Below are 24,532 nucleotides of genomic sequence, written 5' to 3'. Positions count from 1 at the left end.
GAAATTGGTGGAGTCGGTCGCTGAGCCTCCTAGCTGTCTAGTTTCATCCAGAGTAAATCACAAGTGGACGTCAAGTTGAAAGTTGCTGAAGGGCGTGAAAAGCAAAACAGGGCATGTTGCCAATGATCAAATTACATTTCGCATCGAGTGTCTCATAAACACAGTATGGAGTAGAGCCTGGCAGTGCGGCGGGGATGAGTCGTTGGGACATTTGCCTCACAGTTTTGAGGGCGAGCGTTTGAAATTCGGCGGTGGCTTTCTTCTGTGGGGAGTTTGCCAATTTCCCCCTGTGCTTACGTTGGGGCTCTCTCCACGTTCTCCAGCCCCCCCCCCCCCCCCCCCCCACACACACACACACACACACATTCCCAAAACATGCATGATCGGCCCATCCGATAATCTTCATTGTCCATTTGCGTGAATGTGAGTGCCTCTCGCCCAAAGCAAGCCGGGAAAAGCTGCAGCTTGTCATCATTAGGGTGAGTTTTGTGAGAGCAAATGGATAGATGGAATCGAGACTTTTGTTGGTTTGGCAATGTTTTTAATGAATTTGGCTACAAGAGTCCGCCCTCTTCAGGTTCCAGCAACTACATGCATGACGAGAGCACACGTTGTCTGGGCTTTGTGCTACTGAGCAGACTTTGCATGGACGTGACATTGTATGTTCGGAAAAGACAATCAAAGTCCTGGTCATTTCAGTACCACACTTGTAATGTAAACATTGCCACCTACTGGCCTCTCTGGATATATTTCATCATCATTTCCTGAAGGCAGGAAAACCAAAATCAAACTGAAGCATTAACGTTGCTTCGCTTTGTATCTTAATTATATTGGGAACAACAAGTGTAATGCAATCTGTTCTTTTCAGTTATGGATAAGCAAAGGAAGACATGCTGGATCCAAGTGACCCAAATAGTGTTCGGTCAGTCATTTCTTTTCATAATTCACTCCACGGTAGCACGTGCACACTTTGGCGGCCAATGTAATTTCAGGTCCGCTCCTCTGGCCTGCTGCCATGGAGATGAGGGCCGATCGTGACGCTGATAGGGGTGAGCTGGTTGTGAAAATTGGGAACTTCTGCGCGTTTGCCTGTGGTGACGTCGCTGGTCCATCAGAGACTGCAAGTGCTTTAGCTTGCAGTGCAACGTCTGATTCTCTTCGGACTTGGTGTGGAATTGGCAGGCCTCTTCTGCTGCGGATAAGAGTAGAAAGGAGCGGACGATTCAATTTAATCAGTCTAGGGGCACTCGATGCTGGCCTAAACACTATTGGCAACACTGACCTCATTTACACCCCAAATTCTTATATTTCTTCCATGAAATTGTACTAATTGACTTCTGGAATTGCTTTCTCTTCAATTCGTAGTGTTTCTCTTGGCCGCACTCACTGCTAAACCATTACCTGATTCTTAAAATAGCTGTCCATTAATTTGATAATCGATAACTTGTAGGGATGACCAATATATAAAAAATATATATATATATATCAATATCACAATATTAGCTCATGCAATATGCATATCGCAAAGATATGCAATAATTTTATTCTGGAATGGTATGCTTTTATCTGAATTTGACCAGTCAGATGGAAACGTAAATTGCGCATCACCACCAAATAGTTGGGACATTATCTAGGGGAATTACAATTCGTTAGCTACGAACACATTGAGCTTGCTTATTTTGCCGTATGAAAAAAATGTACTTCTTTCATTAGATTATAAAAATGTCACTTCTCTAGGTACATGTTGAATATCGCATTAATATCGGTATTGCATATAGTCAACATCCATATCGCATGTTTTCCCAATGTCGCGCAGCCGTAATTGTCAATTATTCGATTAATTCTGACACCTCTACTGACTTGATTCAACCATTCGACTCAGCTCAAATTGGAAAAGCTAAAGTCATGGTTTACTTTGACACTAAATTTGAACCTACAAATGTTGTCTTTACAAACCGCTTGTCTTGTCCTCCATAATCACCAACCCACTTGCTCATTTACTGCCAATGACATCTATTTTTGTCTTTTACGAAGAATCCAGACATTCAACCCCAGGGATGCATTTGTGTATAAAATATACAAATATTTTTTTTGAAAATATTTTTTTCGAAAATATTTTTTCACGTGGCAGGGTAAAGGACGGTCTGAAAATGGCTGGCAGTGAATGAGTTTTTCAGTGAAACTGTGATTGCGCCTACCCGGAGCCTCATTGACGGGCTCGGCCTTTTGTTTGCGTTTGTGCTCCTGAGCCGGAGGGTCCGAAGCCGGACAAAGGGATGCCAAAGCCCCTTGGTGGCGTGAGGCAGCTCTGAGGAGGTCATCGAGGATCTGCAGAATAATGGCGATGCCGCGGCGACGATGGCTAACGCCGCTGCGACTGCACGGCGTTAGAGTGCCTGATGGCAGATTAGATGAGATTACATTTTACATTCACCATCACGTGATTTCATCAATCAGGACTCACCAGAGAAAGTTCCAGAGAACGCCCCTTCAGAGCGCCTAACGACACTTTCTATGACTGCACCCGGCCGCTTGATCGGTTCAGCAGTGGGTGAGTGAAAAGACTGTAAAATATCAAGGATGAGATTATTTAAAAAAAAACAGGGTCGTTTGTCCAGGACAGAACGATGTATCCGATCCAACATGGCTGACCTCTGTGAAGGTGGAGGCAGGTAATGGACTCTGAGGTGCAGCAATGGAGTCATTGAAACAAACCGGCGTGGTGGCTGCAAGTGGGCGAGCGGAGTGCAAGGAAGGCGTCAAAAGAGCGCCACGGCGACGGGAGTGATGAGAAGTTGCTTGGCGGTGGCAGTCCATAGAAGAAACAGCTTGGGGGCCAGATGGCACAAAGCCGGCAGAGTATGCGAGTGGGGGAGAAGAAGCCGACCGCGGGGCGCTTGTGTCAGTGGGGGAGCAGCTCAAAGCAGACTGGCCCGTGTCGACCTTTGGGGGTGGGCTGCTAATAGCTTTGTCCAGCTGCAGCTTTGCCACATCCTGAGCAGACAGCTGGAGCTGCACATGCATTGTGTGGACACCAAGTGCCAGTTTAATGGCCAAAGGTGAACACCCGGAGAGGAAATCGCTGATCTGCATGATTGTCGGGACAGAAACAGGTGAAAGTTTAAAAAAAAAAAAATAAATAAAAAAAAAGCACACTAGTTGGGAATCATTGCAGTATAGTCAAGTCTGCACTTTTACCTCGCATTCCGTTAACCTCTCCAAAACTTCCACCATCCTCTCCACTGTGGCACTAGTAAACTGTGGAGGGATATGATGAAATAATATGAAGTGTAACCCCCCCCCCCCAAAAAATGTGCGGACATGTTCTCTGCGTGTGTGTTTAGAAACCTACAAGTAAACCAGCTTGGACTGCTCCAGGCACCTGTAAGGTCAGTCTGCTGCCATCTGCTACACCCTGCTCCACGAGTTTCCCAGCAGTCAATTGCCTAGCACGACACAAGAGGAGAGACTGGTTTTTAATACTGCTTCAATCAGGTGGCAATAGTACTCACGCACTCTGTACTTAAAGCGGAAGTCAACGCAAAAAATATTTTTTTCAACAATATGTTCTATGCAAGCCCACTAGTTGAAACAGGGCATTCTGATAAATATTGCGTTTGTGGAATAAGTGTTAATCCACTTGTTTTTAGCCATCTCTGGGGGCGGCCATTTTGTCTTCTGACGACTGAAAAGGACATCACAACTTCTCACAACGATCAATCACGGGTCATTTTCAGAAAACAGGTCAGCCGTGATTGGTCGTTGTGAGCAGTTGTGATGTTATTATCAGTCGACAGAAGACAAAATGGCCGCCCCCGGAGATGGCTAAAAATGAGTGAATTTTGCTGCTTAATTTATATTCCACAAACGCAAAATTATTCAGAATGCTGTGTTTCAACTAGTGGCCCTGCTGGGAACATATTCTTGAAAAAAATATGTTTGGGTTGACTTCCGCTTTAAGTAGAAGAACAGATGCTTGTGTAAAAAAAAAAAAAAAAAAAAAAGTACAAGACTCTAAATCGTACATGTTTGTACTTGTTCATTGATAGGACGTCCTGTTGACGTCCCCCCATGTTGCTACCTCCCAAGTTCTCAATCAATCAAGAGCTCAATTGCAAGTGACTTTACCTATGTTTATGTCTCTTTTATGCAGTTGACAGATACATAGGCTGAAACAAGAAACGAGCCTATTTTGAAAAGATGATGGTGTCGAGTTTTTTTTTTCGAATTTAGGGAATAAAGGTAAAAAGGTGTCAAAAAATAAATCCTAAAAAAAACAAAACAGATACAGTTAAGTTCTTTGGAGTCGTGGCCTAAAATAATGGCCAACGTCTTTTTTTTTGGCAGAAAACACAAACAACTGAACCAAAGTCTGATTATATTTAATTTGATTTAATTCCAGGGGTAAAAATGCATGATCTCTTGAACTAAGGACGTAGCACAACCGCATTTCAGCAGAGGTGTCCAGCATCCTGGGATGTTTAAGGCAAAAAAAAAGTCTCAAAATATGACTTGGGTGAGGCTTTATAAACTCATTTTCATTGGGGGCAAATTGTAATTATGGTTTCCTTCAGAGGGCCGTTATGACTGCGTGAACCCCAAAAAATGTATGATACACAGCAAACTGATGGATAAGTGGTTTTGAAATCAGAGGCTAGTAAAAAATATTCAAATATCACATTTATTTTAAAAGGGGAATTGGTAACTATATAGCAATATATGTGAAGACAATTCCCAATTTGGGTATTTTAGCAAGAAACATGAAGTCAATGACCATAATTTGAAATGTCTAGAATTTTTTTTTTGGGGGGGGGGGGGAATCCTCCATTATTCACTGAAAAAACTCACCTAGATTATTTTTGTGCCAAACATAGTCCTTTGCCGCCATCTTGTGGCTCAAACGGGCAATTATAAACCTTTTTGACAGTATTTGTACTCGGTTAGTAAAATGTCATCAGACAAAATTAATACTCAAGTAATTCACACACACCTGAAAAAAAATCTACTGAAATACGACAGTATTTCTTTGTACTTTGTTACTTTCCACCACTGGAACGCCGTATAAGAAAAGTGTCGGAGGCTTACTTGTCTTTGTGCAGCAGGACGATGCTGTGAGTGTGCACGTTAAGTTGACGGGAGAGGCGCGTCCTCAGCCCGTCCACAGTCTCCCCTCTGGGGACAACGAGCTCCAACGTGCCGCCGATTGAGCAGGAGTCGACGACCAGACGCATAGTGGAACCGCTGTGAATACAGAAACGACCGACGCCCCCTTGTAAGATACACAATACAATTGAAATACTTAAAAAAAAACAGACACGGCTTTATGACGTTTCGTCCGTGTGTCATCCCTCAAACTATTCGACTACTCACCCAGATACCAAGTTTCGGATGAAGGCAATGCAGCACTTAACGTTGAGGGAGAAGCTGAAGCTACCACACAAATCGTCAAAGCTAGAGTCTGCCTGCCACCGTTTTACTACAACAGAGGAACGGTCTTCGGTAAGCCACGCCCATCCAAACCCACAGCCAATCAGGGAGACAGAGAGACATAAGTCATAGTGCGTTGTCCAATAGGAATGGTTTCTTTCGAGAAGGTACCGCCTACTTTAGTCCCTAGCTGGTGATCGGTGAAGCTCTGCTTTAGAATAATAAAAACACAAAACAAGCATTGTACTGTAATTCGTACATACCAGTATTAATGAAGAAATAATAAAAGTAATAATTAGTAGGACCGGGCGAAACATCCTTAAAATCTAATTTCCTATTTTAATCGATCCCCCATTGCTTATAGCAAATGACAATGACATTCAAAGCCAGATTTTCTTTTGTTTTGTCACCCCCAAATGCCAGCGCATTTGCTTTATTTCACCTAATAGAGTAAATGATTTTTTCCCCCCCAACATTAACTTTAATCAACGTTCACATAAAAAATACAAATACTGGAAAAATTAACTGTGTCCTATTTTGCCAAAACATGTATGTAAACACGATCCTAAATAAATTAACATTGAAAATCCATCCCTCAATTTTGATTAAATATGATCAGCGTGTGATGACCTTGGTAAGAAAACCAACAGGAGCACACCACCACCGCACTGGGAAACAAGAGTGTTGACTTCATTGCTACGACGGTGAGAACAAGTCTGCTCTGAGGATTGTGCAAAACGCCTCTCTCATCCCGGCCTCTTTAGTATTCACGTCCCACCTCTGGTGCTCAGCCGGGCTTCGGGGCTGCACCTGTCACATGATGCACGGAGGAGAGCACAGCCTGGCAGGGCAGAGAAATGCCACTAATACGCGTCTCCTTACTGGGACTAAAAATAGGCACACCCACAACACCCCCTCTTTTTCCGGTCTGCGTCACATCTCCGCTTGCTCCACTATCGCCTACCTACCGTTCTCATTGTTCACAGCCCCGTTGCAATCAAGAGACGTTGCAATAATTAAAAGCCCTTGGAATTGTGACGGTTATGAGCGCCCACACACACGCACACGACGTGAGCAGCATGTGCCTTACATTGAAACTCACTCACTCACTCACTCACGAGGAGGGGCTGGGCTACTTTACATTTTCAGAGTCTCGCCAAGAACAATTGCACAGGATGTCCTGCTCTCCGGAGCAGACGCATCTCTGACGTCAGAGCTACTGGAGCAAAGACACACAGTTCAACACACACGCGCGCGCGTACACACACAGCGTGTTGGTCTTCTCCTTCGCATTCCTCCCCACTTCTCCTTGGCCTCAGCTGCCATCATTGCTCAGATGTGTCAAGTTCTCTGGAATGTCACAACCCAGAGCTTGAAAATTCGCATAGTCAACACAATTACGCAAAAGAAATGTAATATTTCAACAGGAATCCTAACCTGTGGTTACTTTGACAAATGAGTTCAATGTCTCCTTTGTGATTATGTGCATCTCATTCATAATTTGTGTAATCGTTTTTATCAATACTTAATGATACGCAAATAGTTCTGGAAAACACAAATGGGCGACATGGTGTTTGGGGAGATTAAATCTTCTACCTCGCGGTTCTAAGGTTGGGGGTTCGAATCTGGGCATCGGCCTTTCTGGTAGGAGTTTGTATGTTCTCCCCCTCTTACACAGGGGGAGGACTTCACGCAAGACTCTAAATTGACCATTTGGTGTCAATGGTCGTTTGAATTTTTGTGTCTTGTGAATCGACCAGTCCGTGGTGTGCCCATCTCAAGCCCACAAAGATTTACTTTAAAGTTACTTTGGCTTACCTTAACCAGAATCCCACGTCGCATTTTAGCCAAAGTTACAAGCCTGGTGGTAATGAGCCTCCTAAATCCTTGTGGAAACCGAATCCAAATTGCCAAGACTACGGTTGCTTCTTCTTCTGCTTCTTGTTCTTTTTCTTCTTCTTGTTCTTGTTGTTCTTCTGTCTTTGGTGATAGGCAAACAACTTTTGGTGCATTACCGCTACCTTCTGAACTGGAGTATGGGTCTTGATCTATTTCACAACCTCCTATTCAACCCTACTCTTTAAAAAAATAGACATAGAATTTTAAAACCTAACTCACAAGAACTTCTCTGTGAAAATGTCTCTAGTATTCAAAGCTACTTTCTGACCTCTTAACTCATTAATTAGTTGTTGTCCTGTCTGACTATACTTACCAAATGATTCTAATACATGCTCTATTGTCACTTTGGTGCATACCTCCACCTAGTGTACAGGAAGCGCAAAGCGTTTTCATATACAGTACAGTATAGTCAATGCAGACCACTAAAGCGAAGCCACTGTATTCACCTCCTACTGCTGGTGCAATGCTGCCGCCGTGTGGTGAAAAGTCAGACTACAACAACGTCTTTACATGATGACGTTCATCACTCCTATGAATGGTGGAAAAACACGTTGACGTAAGCAAATAAATTTAAAAAAAATAATAATAAATAAATAAATAAATAAAAATAATAATAATGAATCAACTGCACCACACTCAAGAATCATCTAATCGATTGTAAGACGATGAATGGCAGCAAGCTGTGAATTTGGCGTGGGGGGGGGGTGCATGGGGAGTCTCCATCATCTCGCATCATCATCATCATCATCCTCATCATCAGTAGCAGCAGCATCGTCGGGGCTGGTCACGTGGTGCGTCGGAAGCAGGGACGGGCGGGTAGTGTGGGTGTGTCCAATGGCGTGCGCGTTTCATTCATAACTCCGGCGCATCTCCAAGCTCCCCCTGATTCAAGGATGCAGACGGGGGGCAGGCTGGACCGGAACCTTCGTCTCGGCGAGTCCCCGCGGATCAGCCAGAGGAGGAACCCCACCATCACTACGACCACCAGCGTTGGGCGCCCACGCAGGCGAGTTGATGATGATGTGATACTATGTCGTCTGATTACGTAAAAAGACGTTTGGTAGCTATGCAGTCGTGGATGATCGCGCTCACCGTGATTTGTTCCCACGCAGGCGGGCTGGGAGCAGCGGGGCATGTGGGACGCGGGAGAGAGGATGAGGATGATGAGGATGAGGGTCTCCGTACAGTGACAGCCGGTGGAGGGAAGCGACTTCAACACCTTCTGTTTAGAACGTAAGATGCAACACGCACTCACAAACACACGAGATGAATTTTGTAAAAAGTGACCGAGTGTCTGGAGAGCACCCGCCCAACCCACTCACGCGCACAACTGCATGGTGCAAACACTGGAAGCATCACTCGAGTGCACACTTAGTGTTTCCCAACCTTTATTGAGCCGAGGCACTTATTACACCAAACAAAAATTTCACAACAAGTGTACTGAAATAATGCTAAGTGATACAAAAGTAAATGCATGAATGTCAACAAGTGGATTCGCAGGGCAATTGCACCTTCTGCCATCTAGGAGAAGAATATTTAATCGTTCTGCCTGTCACTATATGTCACTGGCATACAAGATGAAAAAAGATACTTTTCCTAAAAAAAACAAAACATTATGTTATTCTTGAAAGCTCACAATGCTTTTTTTCTCAAAATCCTTATTTTTAAACTTCAAAATACAACAAAGACTAAACTGACTTTCAGCAAATATTGTTTTTCTTGAAAAAGTTACACTTGCTAAAATGCAGTTTTTTCTTTGAAAGGGGACAAGGATGTTACTTTTTTTATTTAAAAAAAACCCCTACAAATAAATGACTTAATTCTTGTTCAACTTTTTTCACAAATATTCTTTTTTTCTGATCAATACAATTTTTTTTTGTGGAAAAATATGACTTTCACACAAAAAATTTCCCCAAAAAATCCAACATACAAAATTCTGCCTTTTACCAAAAAAAAGGTTTGAAAAAGTATAATCTGTAAAAAAAATACCCAGATATTTTTCTCTGTTGATACACCCCCACCACACAGTTTTTTAAAATATTTATTTTCATTAGTACCCTTTTTCTTCTGATTTACACAATCTGACTGACACAAAATAAAATACATTAAAAACAACTAAACCACTTTTGTTTTGTAATTATGACTGTGATTTAAAATAATCCATGCTTGCTGCTGTTAATGCGTTAATGATAAGCAAAAGCATGCTTTTGCGGTACACTTTGGCCACAACATTAGGCACACTTGCATAATCTAACATTATCCCATCCAAGACCTTTATAAAACAAGCCCCAAAAGCCTTTCATAATAATAATAATCATAATAATAATAATAATAAGAAGAACAACAACAACAAGAAGAAGAATCATAATCATAATAATAATTTCTGTTTTGATTAGCACTGTCTGAGAGGTATTGCTTCATCAACATGTCGAATATTGTAACTGTCCTCCATGTTGCAGTTTTTTTCCGTGTATTATTGTGCAAACTACAATTACATTTATAAGCATGTTATCAAATGAGTACTTCTCTTAGAAGGTCATTTCGTTTTTGAGACAGACATTATTTTGAATTTTCTGCACCGAACGAGCTGTCATTTCTTCCCTCATTTGGTGATAAGATACATGAAAGTGGGGCTACAGTTACACTTATAAACCAATATGATCTTCCCAAGACAAACGAAACGATCAACTGATTTGGACTCATTAACCAGACTAAGAAAAAAAATATAGGCGGTTGTGCGTGTGCGTGTTTGCTGAGCTCATCGTCCTTAACATAGCTACCTTAGCTCCGATGATATGTATGAGATATTACATAAAATACCGTCTGAGTCACATGGCTGGAGAATGTGCAGCAGTTAGCTCTATGTGTGTGTGTGTGTGTGTGTTAGGAATGCTACCAAGGACTTGACGTATACGTAATAATGTGACGTGAATGCTTCTGCCTCACTCTGTCTCACATGCACTCAGAAACATTCAAAAGGTTCAATTTAAAGATGGCCGTCATTTGACCAAAACATCCGCAACGCAAACAACCGTCGCGAGCCTTTCGCAAAATATGCATTTTCAAAAGCGACAGTATCTCTGCAAATGCACCTGTCTGATGTTAATCCATTACCTTCACGGCAGTGCGGTTAAAAACTGATAACATTTTGGGGAACTAGGGAGGTCTTAATCCCCCAGCCTTCTAAAATAATCATCCATGTGGATGTGTCCAGATGTGATTGTTCGAAAGCCTTTTATTGTAATTATTTGTTGAGCTGGGAATTACTGTAATCAGAGATAACAGCTTTCGAAGAGCCTTGCAGAAGAAAAAACAGAAACTCAGTAGTTTATATAATTGCCCTCGGTGTTTATAGCCGCCTGTGCAGGGGATTTTCATCAGACGGTGTTGACATAATCACCCAAAAATGGTTGTAATCCAATCATGCAGGAGTCGCTGGTCCATCTGCTTGGTGACGGCCAGCCTAGGCGATCACAAATTCACAGTATGTTGCCTTCTGATGCAGGTGCGGGAGAGCGGACCAAAAAAAAAAAAAAAAAAAAATCATCTTTCTCTTTGTACAGTATTTCCTTGATAAAATGCACATGAAGAGCGCACAGCATCTATTAAGTCACCATGATTCTTCAAATATCTATATTTACATTTCATTTAGCATGCTAGTATTAAAGTACTAGAGACTACCCTTTCTGTATGAAGTAGGTACTTGATATTTGACGTTGAGTACAGAAAGCTCAAAATTCCATTTATCTATGGTAGATTGTGCAGTTCTGAATAAAACATGTAGCTACAGCAAACTGCACTGCCCTCCATAATTATTAACACCCCCGGTTACAGAAGTGCTCTTTAGCATCTACAAAATTCAGTTCCTCCCCAAATAATATAGGACCAACATTTTTTTTTTTTAAAGTGTAAAATCCAACCGTTAATTCAAGTGGATTTATTGAATGGGGGGAAAAAACTACCACATTAAGAAAAAATGATTTGACATCAAGTGATGTGTTCCACAATTATTAGCACCTGTGATGTTTGTACATGGCCCTTTTGCCAACAAAACAGCATCTTATTTTCTCCTGTAAAATGTATTTATAAAAGAGCGATCGAAATCATCCAGCAAACCGGCTCCTCTCCTGCGCTCGCCACTTTTGCCCCCGCCGCAGGTTTTCAATGGGGTTGAGGTCTGGGGACTGAGATGGCCATGGGAGGAGCTTGAGTCCGTGTCCGCGGAACCATTTCTGCAATTTTCATGATGAGAGTATGCTTCTGTAATCAAAAGTGAATTCATTTTAAACGGGAAGTCAACTCCCCCAAATTATTTACAAGAATATGTTCCCAGCAAGCCCACTAGTTGAAACACAGCATTCTGATTCATATTGCGTTTATGGAATATGAATTAAGCGGCAAAATCCACCCATTTTAAGCTATCTCAGGGGGCGGCCATTTTGTCACTTTCTGTCAACTGAAGATGACATCACAGCTGCTCACTGCTCAGGTAACGACCAATCACGGCTCACCTGTTTTCTGAAGCTGAGCCGTGATTGGTCGTTAACAGAGCCCTGAGCAACTGTGATGTCATTTTCAGCCGACAGCAAAATGGCTGCCCCCACAGATAGCTAAAAACGGGTGGATTTGTCATATTCCGCAAATGCAATATTAATCAGAATGTCATGTTTCAACTAGCGCATAGATGTTGGGTTGACTTCCCCTTTCAGGCTTTGAACACATCTTCCCACTGGCAACATTATTCGGAGTCGTACATTCACATTTTCGGACCAATGAAGTGAAATTTATCACCGGACGTGCCGCCACACTGACATGAAAAGCAACAAAGACAGATGCGGTGTTTTTGGACGCTCTCTGACTTTGATGGTCCTCTGCAGGCTTTGCCCACGCTGACCTGGACCATGAGCAATGATTCGCCCGCTCTGACAAGTCTGACGGAGAACCCCACTGTGAGTAACCCCGAGCCGGCAACACACACGCAAACTGCTCGTCAGGTCGAGTGTCCATGTGGGGACGTCTTGATCTGCAGTCAAAGACAATTGAGTACATACGCACACTTGTACTCGCAGATGAAAGATGTCGCTCGAGCCGTGTAGTCAAACAAATACGACATCACATACTGTATTTCCCCGAAGGCCTCAGACGAATGTAGGCCAGGGCTGCATTTAATGAATATAAAACAGCCCATGCTTGCTGGTAAGTAGAAATGACTTGCTTTACATCCGGGTTATTTATTTGAAAACATTTTACTGAGGTCAGCACAGCGCACTAGTGGTTAGCATATCTGCCTTCAAATCACTTTATATATGTTCGACCTGTGCTTTTCCACTATTCGGGAATACTCACTGTAAGCCCTAAAGCAACATTAATATGTGGACATTGTACCTGGCAAGTACACTAATTTCTCGTCCAATATTTGTCATTGCCATGGTGGACAGTGTTCACTCATTTTGTTTTTGTTTTGTTCATTCTGTTATATTGGTGGGGCAACCTGGACAGTCCCCCTGTGAGCATTAACAGGTGTGCTGCACGTACACTACAAATATTGCTGCAGCTCACCAGGTTGTGGCCATCTCCATGTGCACTATGTCTGAATTATACTGCCCCCAGGTGGCCAAGGCGCGCACACCAGATGGGGCCGTACAATCAAAAGGAATTGACCTTGATGCACAAACTGTCATGCTTTAACACCAGGGGCGGAGACAGTTTGACAGACTGCCCACCCAGTGAAATTCATGAAAAAATGTATACTTTTAAAAGTTTTTGTAAATTATTAGGAAATTATTTTTGAATTTGTGTTTTGTTTTGTGTGTTTTTTTTTAATTTTTTTATTGAATATTAAGAATGATAATTGTGGTTGTCTAAGGAAGATCTGAATTTCATATTATTCAGTTTGTCATTTTATTTGAATATACGATGTGTCGGGACAGGAGGATTGTGCTCAGTGAGAGAAATATTCAGGCGTTTCCATTAACCAAAAAATGCTTTTTTTTTGTAAAAGTATGAACATGTCTGAGGGAACCCAAACTTTTAACTGATACTGAAAGCTTCGCTAAAATAATCTGACATGTTTATTTGGAGAACTCAGACGACTTCTTAGTGTTTCACTCAGCATGAAAATGAATCAGCGTGACTTCTAATTCTAGTGCATGTCTTCTGTTTCATTCTTCTCAAAGTTTATAATAATTATAATCAATCTATGAGGTCTACTGGATATATCACGAGGCCACTCCTGAAAGTGACGCATGCAGTACCCAATCTTGACGAAACTTCACCGCGGTCAACTTATCGTATGCGTATTTATTTAGCATCTTCCATTGCGTTGCTTTCAACTTTGCAACACGTACACAAGTTGTTCTTCCCCAGTAACTCGGTTACTTTGTGAACTGAACTCCACCCTCTTCGGAAAGTGACATCAGAAACAGATGCAGCAGGACGCTGGGCTGGCTCGCTACGGGGATTGCTCATGTGCGTCTGCATCCTCCTCCGTTTCCATTTTTAGCCTTCAGAGGCCTCATTTCCCCACTCATTGAGAAGCGCTTGGAAATTGAATTAAGGCTCTGGATGACGTTTCGATTAGGGTCCGCGAGGCTCGATTGCTCAGCCAAGACGCTCCGAGTATTCATCAGAGAGAGTGCTGTCTCTTTGTACGTGTGAGTCTGTCTGGGGATAAGAATCACTGTGAGGAGCTAGCAACTCCCCCGTGTTAATTCTAAATCCTTATTAAATAATATGTCGCTTAGCTGACCGGCTAATGCCACCAAGAGATTCCGAGCTCGGGAGAAGAATCCATTATTGCACTCGCGGCTTGACTATAAAGGGTACAGACACAAAAACAAAGTGTGACAAGTAAGATGGGTGAGCTGGTGCTAACGTGCTTTATCAGAGTGACAAAGTGGATGATCGCCCCGAGGGGTGAACGATTTCCTTTTTCGAAATCGTCATCTAATTGCAGTTTATTTTTCAAGACCCTATTCCCACGTATCTTTTAACAAACGCATGCAAATAAATATATTCAATTAATCTGTATTACAGTCTTACGCTAAAATAAAGGCGAATGAACCATGAATTAATATGTAAGACACTTTATTCATCCACTTCAATTAAAGATGTGAATTTACCAAACACTTTGGCTGTGTCCAAATTCGCAGGTTCGGTTCGTGACGTCACTTCCGGCGCGACTCGACCGCACGTGGCGTCCAAATCTCAAATTCACATGAACTCATTCAGTACCAGACTTCAGTCTACATTCTTTTTTTGTGACATTTTTGTTTGGCGGTGTGCTAACCACTCAACTACCAACCATCATCTTCAATGTCACAATAAAAACACAGTAGGTGTTGAGTGGTATGTTTATGTCAGGAACGGCTGTTTTCCTGGAGGATGCACACGTGGGCGTAGCAAATATGCCGAGTACAAAATAGAACGTCTTCATCTATTTTGGGGGGGAACAAAACTACAGTGCAAATCAAGTGGAAGTACTCATGCTGATAAAAGCAGTGCCGATGTTTTTTTCCCACCAGGATGTGCCTCTGTCGGCGGGCCAGGTGGAAAATTATGTGCTGCTCTTGGTGCTGCTGAGTGTTTTCGCTGGGGGGACGCTGGTCCTGCTCTCCCTGCTGCTGCTCTTCTGCCACCGCTGCTGCATGGATGGCCGACGCTACTCCAGGTGCGTGCGCCACACTTACAGTTTCACTTGGACTCTAGATCAGGATAACTGCTGAGCATCCATAGGGAAAATTACCAGCAAAATGCTCTCTTGGCCATTGCGATGTTTCTCCCCCCGCCCCATTCAATTTATCCTCCAATGGCAACGGATTACGCAACACATGCGTAAATTATTAGAACAGTTTTGCAATTGGAATAAAAAACACAAAACTTACCACACTTGGACTTACGTGCTTTTCATTGGACTGCAAAAATATTGGAAAAGAAACCAAACAGCGATGCCTCAGTGGGTGCCGATAAAGATTATGCGTCCTTTTCAGAGCGAGTGATGACCCCGAGAAGACAAACACAACTTACGTGGACGATTCTCAGCCCACCCAAGGTCAGAGGTCACACACTCGGTCAACATGAGCACATATCCTCACCCTTGCGCCGTCACTCAACCTCCCCCCATGTGTCACTCAGAGATCACCATTCGACTGGATGAAACGGACGGTCTCTCGGCTTCGAGCTGCCACGACGGGGAGTCCGAGAGATTTGTTTCCACCGGGCTAACGGGCCGCAGAGTCTCCTTCAACGAATCTGCTCTGTACGAACAGGAGAGGATGACGGAGGACAAAGGACGCAGGTGCGCTCCACATGAGCCAAGGCACATATTTTAGCACAGCAGTAAATAAAAATGTCCCAAAAAGTATATACAGGTGCGCCGAAATAGTGATGATCTTACCTCAATTTACATACGTATTTACTTAGTGTGAAACCTGTTTAGTTGAACACAAAGCTATAATTAGAGTGGTCAACAGAACGTTTTTATCAAAAGATGGCTTTATTTGCCCCTGAATGTACAGTATTTTTATGCTGATTTGAAAAAATGTCTTTGTTTTCCACAACACATCAGGTTTTTGAGATGTTTTTTGCTTTTAACTTTGATGTGTAAAATCTTGCGCAATATGGATTCTACAGTAAGTTGTCATTTATAGCTATGATGTTTCAGGAAAAAAAAAATTCACCTGTTGCTGAACCTAACGCTTCATTCATACATATGACTAAATACGGCAAGGGCAGATTCTGAATTAGAGCACAAAAAAATGCAACTAGAAAAGTTTCATTTCTGATTAAAAAAAAAAAAAGGAAAATTTGGTGACCATTTTATTCCTTTGTAGGGTTAATTGGACCAGCAATCTAGTGAAAGAACATTTAATTGTTCACTAGTCACTATAAGTCATTGGTGTAGATAGATGAACCAAGTTCAACTTCTTTCTTAAGAAATGTTACTTCACCAAATAATTTCAATATAATACTTAATTTATGTATATTTTCTTTCCCGAAAAAACAACCAAAAAAAAACTTCCTCAAACATAACATTTATTCCCTAATATTTCTGCATTTACCTAACAGATATTTTTTTCTCAAAAATACTTTCTCACAATATTATGACCTTTTCTTTGAAACAAATATCCCCACCTAAAATTCATCACAAAACCCAAATTTTGACTTTAAATGAAAGAAAATAAATCCCACCCCCTGCAAAAAAAAAATCATGAAAAATCATTTTAGTAAGTCCAACTTTAATTTCATAAAATGGCTACATTTTTTCCCTTTAAAGCGTGGGACATTTTCTCTGAAAACTAGAACAAAGATACATTACTTGTAGCAAATAATTCATTACCGTACAACAATAATAAACACATTTTCAGAATAATGAAATTGGCTAATTTGGTTGGAAGCAGCTGATTTCAGATGAATTTCCCTTGCATTTTCATCAGATACACTCTGACCGAGGGGGATTTTCACCACCTGAAAAAAGCTCGGCTGACTCACCTGCACCTGCCGCCGGCCCCGTGTGACCTCAAGATCCTCACCATCATGGAGTGTGACTCAACTGAGAGCAGTTCTGTCAACATCACTGAGGCGCCGGCTCCCAAGCTGCCTCTCACCATTTACCAGGTAACCGCGATCCATCGCACCTTAATTTAGCAGTATCTCATCAGAACAAGCCCTGCGACCGGTTCTGGGTGTGCCCCACCTCTCAATGTCGGTCAGCTAACATGCAATCTTCCTGGATGTAGAAGGAAACCGGACAACTCGTAGAAACGTCACCCAGTCACAAATGGCTCACTTGTTGCAACACAGAATTTGTGCTCCACAAGCCTAATAAGGAGCAAAAAACATCCATCTTCATTCATAGCAAATTCTGACACGAGTGTTTGTTCTCTTTCTCTGCCAGCCGACTGACAGCAGAGTGTCAGACTGGTTGGGTCAAAGCCTTAGCGGAGGTCTGCCAGGAGACGCGCATCACTCCATCATCCTGGACCAGATTCCCAGACGGGGCTCTCTGACTGTGAGCATCAGCCATTTGTCATTTTTAAAACATTTGTAATACTCTATTCCGAATGAAATACTTTGGAGTTGCATGTTTTAGTTCAGTGGAGTCACCAGGATGGGACATTAGTTTCCATCAGGTGGAACAATTCGGTTCGCTCTGGTACAGATCAGGTCAACCTTTTCATGGGATTTTTAGGGGTTTTCTTTCCATTCAAATCCTTAATTGTAAAATCGAAGAAGGCGCATTTCTAGGTTGACCAATCAGCAGAGAGAAGTGTGTGTAGGGTACCATTGAGTACCATTGCGAACCTAACCCCAAGAAAGGGGTTCTGAAAAGTGGGACGGTTTAGATGGTATATTGTGGGACCTTTTACCATGGAGCATACTGAGCTGAACGGATCCGAACGGTACCGATTGGTGGAATTGAGGCTTTTGGCCTGAGCTTTTACAAACTTTGGCTCACCTTTGAATGTTTTCCCAAATATAATTTTGGGGCTTCTACTTGTGACACTGGACAAACTGTGTTAGAAGTTCAGGTTAAGCTTTGACTAGGGATGTAACGATTAATCGAAAAGCGATTTAAAATCGATTTGCCCCGATTAATCGAAAATCGAGTTGATTAAACTCATCGAGAAAATGACGTCTTGAAACGTTTTTTCATTCAAGATGTATAGCACATTTTGAATGTGTGGATCACATTATGCTTTTGCGCCAAACATTGAGTGGATGGCTGCAGAACCACACTAGTGCACAGAGACAAGCATGGTAGCATTTTTTAAAAATTCAATCGAAAATCAGGAACTGAAAATCAAAAATTGAAGCGAATCGGGGCTTGAGTGAATCGTTACATCCCTCGCTTTGACAGAATATATTCCTGCATTTTAGCTAACACTGGGAGAGGTTCTTCAGTGCGGAACTCTCCAACTGGCATCATCATTATCATTCACTGCGTGCCAATTTAACAAACGTTAATTTCCGATCATCGTCCATCCCTTCCTTGTGCCGGTCAGTTGGAGGTTCTTGGGGGCAGAGCAGAGGCTCCGACTGAACACATGATGCGGGGAGAGACCACCCATGTTCCCGGCCAGACTTCAGTTTTACAGTTCTTGTCAAAACTGCGGCGCCACACCAGTCTGGAGGGAGCTGGGCCGTATTTCAAGCGATGGAAATTCGACAGGAGCCACCGGGCCGCCAGTCTCGATGCCAAAGGTTTGTGCGGGAACGCTGCCATGAAGGCGGTATTGGGAGAAACCCTTTTTAAAAAATGGATCTGTATCCTTTCATGGGATGGTCAACCAGGATCCCCGAAGAGAAGACCCTTCCAGAGGCAGAGAGCTGCAAGTGAAACCACTGACCATACTGACGATGACTCTTCTCTCCGAAATGGTGCGACGGGGTCTTTCCCGCAAACTCCAAGTCAGGCCAGTGGCCTCCAGTCTCTGTCTGCTGAGTCTCTGTCTCAACCGTCCATGGGTCACCACAGCTCGGTCTTCTTCCACAGGTACTTTTGTCGTACCACGCAGCAGAGGTGGGAGAAAGTCAATTAGCTAAACTTTGACGTTAACCTATCTTACCTCTGTGGGATATGTAGCGACGGATGAAGTATCTCACTTGTAAACGTTGCCGTTCTGCTTTTCCGCCGAAGAGAATCCTTGAATCCAAATTTAGTCATCTCGGGGCGCTCCCTCCATGAAACTTACTTCAAGTCGAGTCCAATGAATACCATGTCAAATGTCATGTCAAGCTCCCAATTCCTAAACGTCGAGTCAAGCCATATGACTGGATTCCCCAACCTCTGCCACATGGTCTTTGCCGTTCTTGGTGAAATAAACGCTTTCTCACTGTGTTCAGGCTAAATCTGGAGGCCGTGGTGGTGGAGGTCAGCGGTAACAGCGGCGGGAGAGAAGACCCGCCTCGGCAAACAAATGATTGCTCCAAACAGAGCATCTCAGGCAACAAACCAGGAGTAGAGGAAGCATTGAAACCAGATACAGTCACAACGACGGACAATGGCAGAGTTGGCGCTGAACCACGAGAGGACGACGACTTGTTCGAGCCGCAGCAGGAAGCCAAAGTTGTTCAATTTGAAGACTCGCCCAGGAAAAGTCAAGACGGCGCAGCAGCAGATCTAAGGCAAAATTGTGAGATGGAAGTGGACGACGACGAAGAAGCGCTGTTAGGAGTTGAGAGCCGACCAAGAGCAGATTCAGGTTCTTCTCTTTCGTTTGGTCTTCGGCAGGAGTCCTTGGAGGCTCAACCGTCTCTCTACAGAGACATCTGGAGCTTGCGAGCTTCCCTGGAGCAATATGCCTCCTCGGACCAAAGCAGCACCGACCGGGAGTCCATCCGCAGCGACGCCGAAAGTGTCTCGTCGCTTGGCGGTGCCGGGGCCCGAACCGGGCAGCTGGACAGCTGCCTGTCCCAAGACCTGGATGATGAGCCGGAAGCAGAAGGCGAGATGATGGAGGGAGGCATCAGAGGAGCATCGGGCGGAACCGGCGAATCGGGAAGCGGGGTCGACGGAGAAGGGGAGGTGGGAAACCGCAAGCTCCTTCAGATGGATAGCGGCTACGCCTCGATCGAAACGCCATCCAAGGGGCCTGAGGAGATGCGCATTTTTGGGACTCCCGCAGCCCCTCGCGGGAAGACGGCCTCGGAGAGGAGGTTGTTCTTCACAAGCTCAGGGAGAAAAGGCTCCGTGTGCGAGAGCACTGACACCAGGTTGTTCCAGGAGGAGCTGGAAGACGATTTAACCGAAAGCACAGAGGAGAAGCACAAGGGTAGCCTCTCGCTCCAAGAACCGTATCCGCTCGTCAAACCCATTCATCCACAGAAACAGGAACCTCTGTCGCACATTTCATCTCAGCTGCTGAAGCAGACCTCTCAGCCCTCCGCTCTCCACCGACCGCGCCTGCACCGCCGCGACTACAGCATCGACGAGAAGACGGACGCGCTTTTCAACGAGTTCCTCCGGCACGACCCGAGGTTCGACCAGCCGGATTCGCCATTTCGAACCAGGCACCGCTCCAGAGTGCACCTGCGCAAGCAGTGGCAGAGACGCAAGCAATACAGCGACCCCGGATCGGGGAGCGGGGGTCGCTACTCGCCATCTCTGGAGCGGCAGAGGTTCACTCCGCTGCCCAGAGGCGACAGTGCCAGTTACCCTCTGGACACCAGGTACCACAGCACACTTTCGCGCATCGCCAGCGCGGCGGATGAAGAAGCCAGTGAGATTGCGGCCTGCGAAGAGGCAGCCAGAGAGAGCGCTGACGAGGCATCCCGCGACGGAGGCACCTTGGACGTCAGAACCGATGCGACCGCGAGCGGCCAGGGTGACGGTCGGCAAACTTCTTCCGACACAAAAAGCACAAGCGCGCGCTGCATGGACCCCCGAGTTGACAACAGGAACAACAACAGCAGCCCATCCGGTGGCCTGACGGACAAACTGGCGGCAGCGGTGGAGGAGAGGCTCTACGGCGGCCTGCGCACGGCCGAGCTCGGCCGGGGAGGAACCGAGAGCGTGCTCGCTGCCTCTCACACCGCCTCGCCTGACCGCAGTCCCAAGTAACTTCATCATACTTGTATCCCAGGTTTTCATAGATGAACATTATGCTAAATTAGTCTGACACATGGCAATCACAAATATAGTGAACCCCCATTTATCCGAAGGATTATGTTCCAGACCCCACCGCAATAAGTGAAAATCTGCAGCTATTAAAAAAAAACAAAAAAAACCACTACTTACACATTTAAATGTACCCAGAGACAAACGTTTGCCAAATACTTTTAAAGTACAGTTCTGTAATTAACACTTTTGTCACTCCCATCGGAAATTTACTGTTAAACTAGCACCACGATATTCAACCGAAACATACAAATGTTTCTAACGGAACACCTCTAGCTTAATGCTAACATATAATGTTGTGGAGAGCTAGGACTATATGTGAATTTGGGGGGATTCGCCGGAACGACTCATCCAAACGGTCACTCGAATCAAAGAGCGAGACCGGACACAGTGATAGGGAACAACGTGGCTTTAATAGCACTCCAATCCATTCCACAGAGCTCAACAAACTCGCTCAATCCCGGCGCGTACACGACGACGAAAAAAAAACAGCGCGCATCTGCAGCTAACTGCTAACAGACTCGATACGTCTCTCGTTAGGACCCCTTAGCTGTCCAACAATATGCCCGACCTCACTCAACATAAACAAAGGACCCATTAGCTGCCCGAAAACATGCCTGGTGCTAAACACGAATTAAATAGTAAACCAATGCCCGTGTAAACTAAGCAGGAATGAGGAATTTACAAAATATAATGTGGAACTTCATAGGCGGGCTGTTGGGAATTAGCATACCTGGTCATTTTAACACACACAGAGCAGCAACACATACAAAAACGGCATACAACAACTCTCGCAGGCATTTGTTGTCTCTGAAAAATCTACAATGAAGAGCGATACAGCGGGGGAACACTGCATTATATGGCCATGCTCCGCCCACATTTCCTCTCAGACCTTAATCTCCACTGTGATGCCATGTGCTGTGACATGTGACACCCCTTTTTACCTGCTCAACATATTGCACAGAATAACACAATTTAGCGCCTCCATCTTTAGAAATATTTTGAAACAAATTGTGAGTTTACCGCATGCTACTACTACTACTACTATAACTACTGTATGTCCGAAACTGTGTAAGTGAAAGACTGTACAGTTTCAAACTTAAAAAAAAAACAAAGCACTTTGTTGGGAAGAAACATCCATGTCAGTATTTCTATCATAAGCAACCATATCCTCCGCAAGTGTCCTTCTTGTTTTAGTTTCCATGAGGGGAGTATTTGGATACAAGGGACGCCAGTGTTTGCGCCGCTCTCTAAATAACAACGGTGAAGAGCGTTTTTGGCACAACGAAGGGAATTCGGTGTTGGATTGATTTTTTTTTTTTTTTTTTTTTTTTTTTTTTTAACAATATATATTTTTAGAAATATTGGCAGGAAATTCTATGCGGAGCGAGACCAAAAGAATTCAGCCACATTGTGCCGTGGACCTTTTCATTCTCGTTACGGGTCAAAACATGAGGTATACCTGCACAATCTAGCACTGGTGCTCAAATACGGAAGCGCATTGCTTTTAATACACCTTCGTACTCAAAAGCCACATTTGATTTTTAAAACGGGCAAATTGTTATGAGGTTGGAGAAAGTTCAAATGTGAATGAAAAAGGTTTTATTTTAGTAGTAAAATAATTCATCTCCATTTGAAAAAAAACGTTTATATAATTACAATTAACAAATTGTTTAATGAAATGTGTGTGTGTATGTGTGTATATATATATATATATATATATATATATATATGAAATTAAATGTGTGTGTTTTACCTAACCAATTTTAGGTAATGCAACAAATATTGGTACTGTACATATAGTTTCAGTTGTTTCACTTCAAACCAAATTCTTATTACGGAATAAACCATTCACTGAAGTCTTCCTCAGTTCGCACATCGTGCAGTAGAACCTCCAATGTGGGTGGCACATTATCCATTCTGTGGCAATTATTTTTTGTTTAAATGGCGCCAACATGAAACTTACCGTAACGTTAGAGAATTTTTTTTTCTTTATTAAGGATAAGTTACCCACTGTATAATACAACTAAAATAAAGTTTCACTGCTGTAATGAAGAAGGAAGACAAAAGCATTTGAATATTTGAATAGCAATACTATTAACTAGTGACTTAGAGATATTGCTGGAATTGATAAGTGTGTGTCTGTCACCTGTTGAGCTTTGTATGTATTGTTTAACAAATCAACACAATTGCTTGTGGTGTGGAGGGGAAAAGATGTACAGTAAAGATGCTTTTGTGGTCATTTCCATGCTATGATCAAATTAATGTCAATGCTATTGAATGATTGCTCATATTATCCGAAGCGGCCGCACCGTTTCCCACATGCCGCAATAAATTCCATTTGCAGTTCTATGGTTATTCTCATACTTCCAAAAACATGCTTGTTAAGTTCATTGAAGACTCAAAATTGTTCATGGGTGTGAAAGTGAGTGTCTCTATGTGCGCTGTGATTTGCCAGCGACCAGTCCAGTCCTTGTACTGAGTGCAGCACTCTTCCTCCCTTCTTCCCAAGTCCTTGACTTTAAAAGTACTTTAAGTCACTGATTACTTGATTTCAAAACTAACCAAGTTACGTTATTTACATTCAGCAGATGCCAACAACCTTAAGTCTTCTATGATGTACAATTGTTTGCTGTCTTCATCTAAGAATGAGTTCTCCTCCTGTATTTTATTATTTGTCACGTACACGCGTGAGGAAAAACCGTGTTTGAAAAGTGATTACTATTCAAGTGTACTTACTGCTGCCCTCAAGAGGCAGCTAATGGAACTACAGCTTGGTGAATGGTAGTTAGTCGTCTGTGACCTGGATGTTGAGGACTATGCAGTAATAATTTGTGACTTATGAAAGTAACTGTAACCAGACTGTTTCTCTTAGAAAAGTAACGCGTTATCTTAGTCGCTGCTGTAAAAAAAAAAAAAAAAAAAAAATCGATTATGGTAACGTGTTACATTCTAACACATCACTACCCGCGACCTAAATTCTAAAAAAAATGGATAGCTGGATTTGCCTTATAGAGCAGTTGACAGCTGGATGGCAGCACTAATCTGGAAACGCTTTTCTTACACAAACTGACGTGGAACTAATTCCTCATCACGTTCTTATGGGTGAGAGGAATGTCGATGACGTCACAGTCAGTCTTTTCAACAGGAAGGTAGGAGTTTGCGAGCGCGCGTGTCTCTTCGCTTTATAGCAGTGGATGAGTCATGCAGAAAATTCAGCAATCATCCACGATAAATACCTGAAAGGGCAACCTGACGCAAAACGCTCATTCAGAGATGGCCATTTGTCAAAATACACACGTACACAAACGAGAGAGAGCGAGAGAGAAAAAATCACCTTATACTCTGAAAGAGACTTCAGACTTTTATTATTAACATAATTTTATTCAACTTTTATGAGCAATGCTAATACTAATTAAACAGAATCATTCTTTGAGTACAGTGGCGCCTTGAAATACAAGTGATCCGACTTAGGAGTTTTCCAGTTACAAGCATCGACCGTCGCAGTTTTTTGCTTTGGCTTGTGAGCGCAAACTTGAGATACGATCATTGCCTGGTGGCAGAGGACACAACTCACTTCGCAACAAG

General features: G+C 43.3%; 2 protein-coding genes across 9 annotated transcripts; one reads left to right on the top strand and one right to left on the bottom strand.

Annotated features, from left to right (window-relative positions):
- Positions 1-525: 525 nt before the first annotated feature.
- LOC147141167 (midnolin) lies at positions 526-7,631 on the bottom strand. Of its 5 annotated transcripts, XM_086043569.1 has the most exons (10): positions 6,396-6,546; positions 6,058-6,268; positions 5,371-5,476; positions 5,086-5,241; positions 3,353-3,446; positions 3,199-3,258; positions 2,653-3,087; positions 2,465-2,564; positions 2,199-2,396; positions 526-1,192 (listed from the first exon to the last, which is right to left on the bottom strand). In XM_086043569.1, the coding sequence occupies exons 2-10, from the start codon at positions 6,119-6,121 to the stop codon at positions 945-947; spliced, it is 1,461 nt and encodes a 486-aa protein (XP_085899695.1). In that variant the 5' UTR covers positions 6,122-6,268; positions 6,396-6,546; the 3' UTR covers positions 526-944. The 5 variants fall into 5 exon arrangements, with proteins under 5 accessions (XP_085899695.1, XP_085899698.1, XP_085899696.1 ...); XM_086043572.1 differs by lacking the exon at positions 6,058-6,268 and having other exon boundaries at positions 6,396-6,545; XM_086043570.1 differs by lacking the exon at positions 6,396-6,546 and having other exon boundaries at positions 526-1,189; positions 6,058-6,387.
- Positions 5,400-23,296, top strand: cbarpa (CACN subunit beta associated regulatory protein a). 4 transcript variants are annotated; one of them, XM_086043565.1, is made up of 12 exons: positions 5,400-5,499; positions 8,203-8,332; positions 8,439-8,559; positions 12,204-12,275; positions 14,850-14,995; positions 15,315-15,376; positions 15,460-15,622; positions 16,761-16,941; positions 17,222-17,335; positions 18,330-18,528; positions 18,619-18,820; positions 19,171-23,296. In XM_086043565.1, exons 4-12 carry the CDS (start codon positions 12,228-12,230, stop codon positions 20,885-20,887), a joined length of 2,832 nt encoding a protein of 943 aa, XP_085899691.1. In that variant the 5' UTR covers positions 5,400-5,499; positions 8,203-8,332; positions 8,439-8,559; positions 12,204-12,227; the 3' UTR covers positions 20,888-23,296. The 4 variants fall into 4 exon arrangements, with proteins under 4 accessions (XP_085899691.1, XP_085899692.1, XP_085899694.1 ...); XM_086043566.1 differs by lacking the exons at positions 5,400-5,499; positions 8,203-8,332; positions 8,439-8,559; positions 12,204-12,275 and adding an exon at positions 12,408-12,522; XM_086043568.1 differs by lacking the exons at positions 5,400-5,499; positions 8,203-8,332; positions 8,439-8,559; positions 12,204-12,275 and adding an exon at positions 13,817-13,973.
- Positions 23,297-24,532: the final 1,236 nt, after the last annotated feature.

The sequence above is a fragment of the Filicampus tigris genome, chromosome 10, assembly GCF_054856515.1.
Source record: "Filicampus tigris isolate MCC_2025a chromosome 10, RoL_Ftig_1.0, whole genome shotgun sequence".
In the NCBI taxonomy this organism is placed as follows: Eukaryota; Metazoa; Chordata; class Actinopteri; order Syngnathiformes; family Syngnathidae; genus Filicampus; species Filicampus tigris.
Note: the sequence above shows the minus strand (reverse complement) of the source record. Positions and strands in the feature narration are given on the sequence as shown.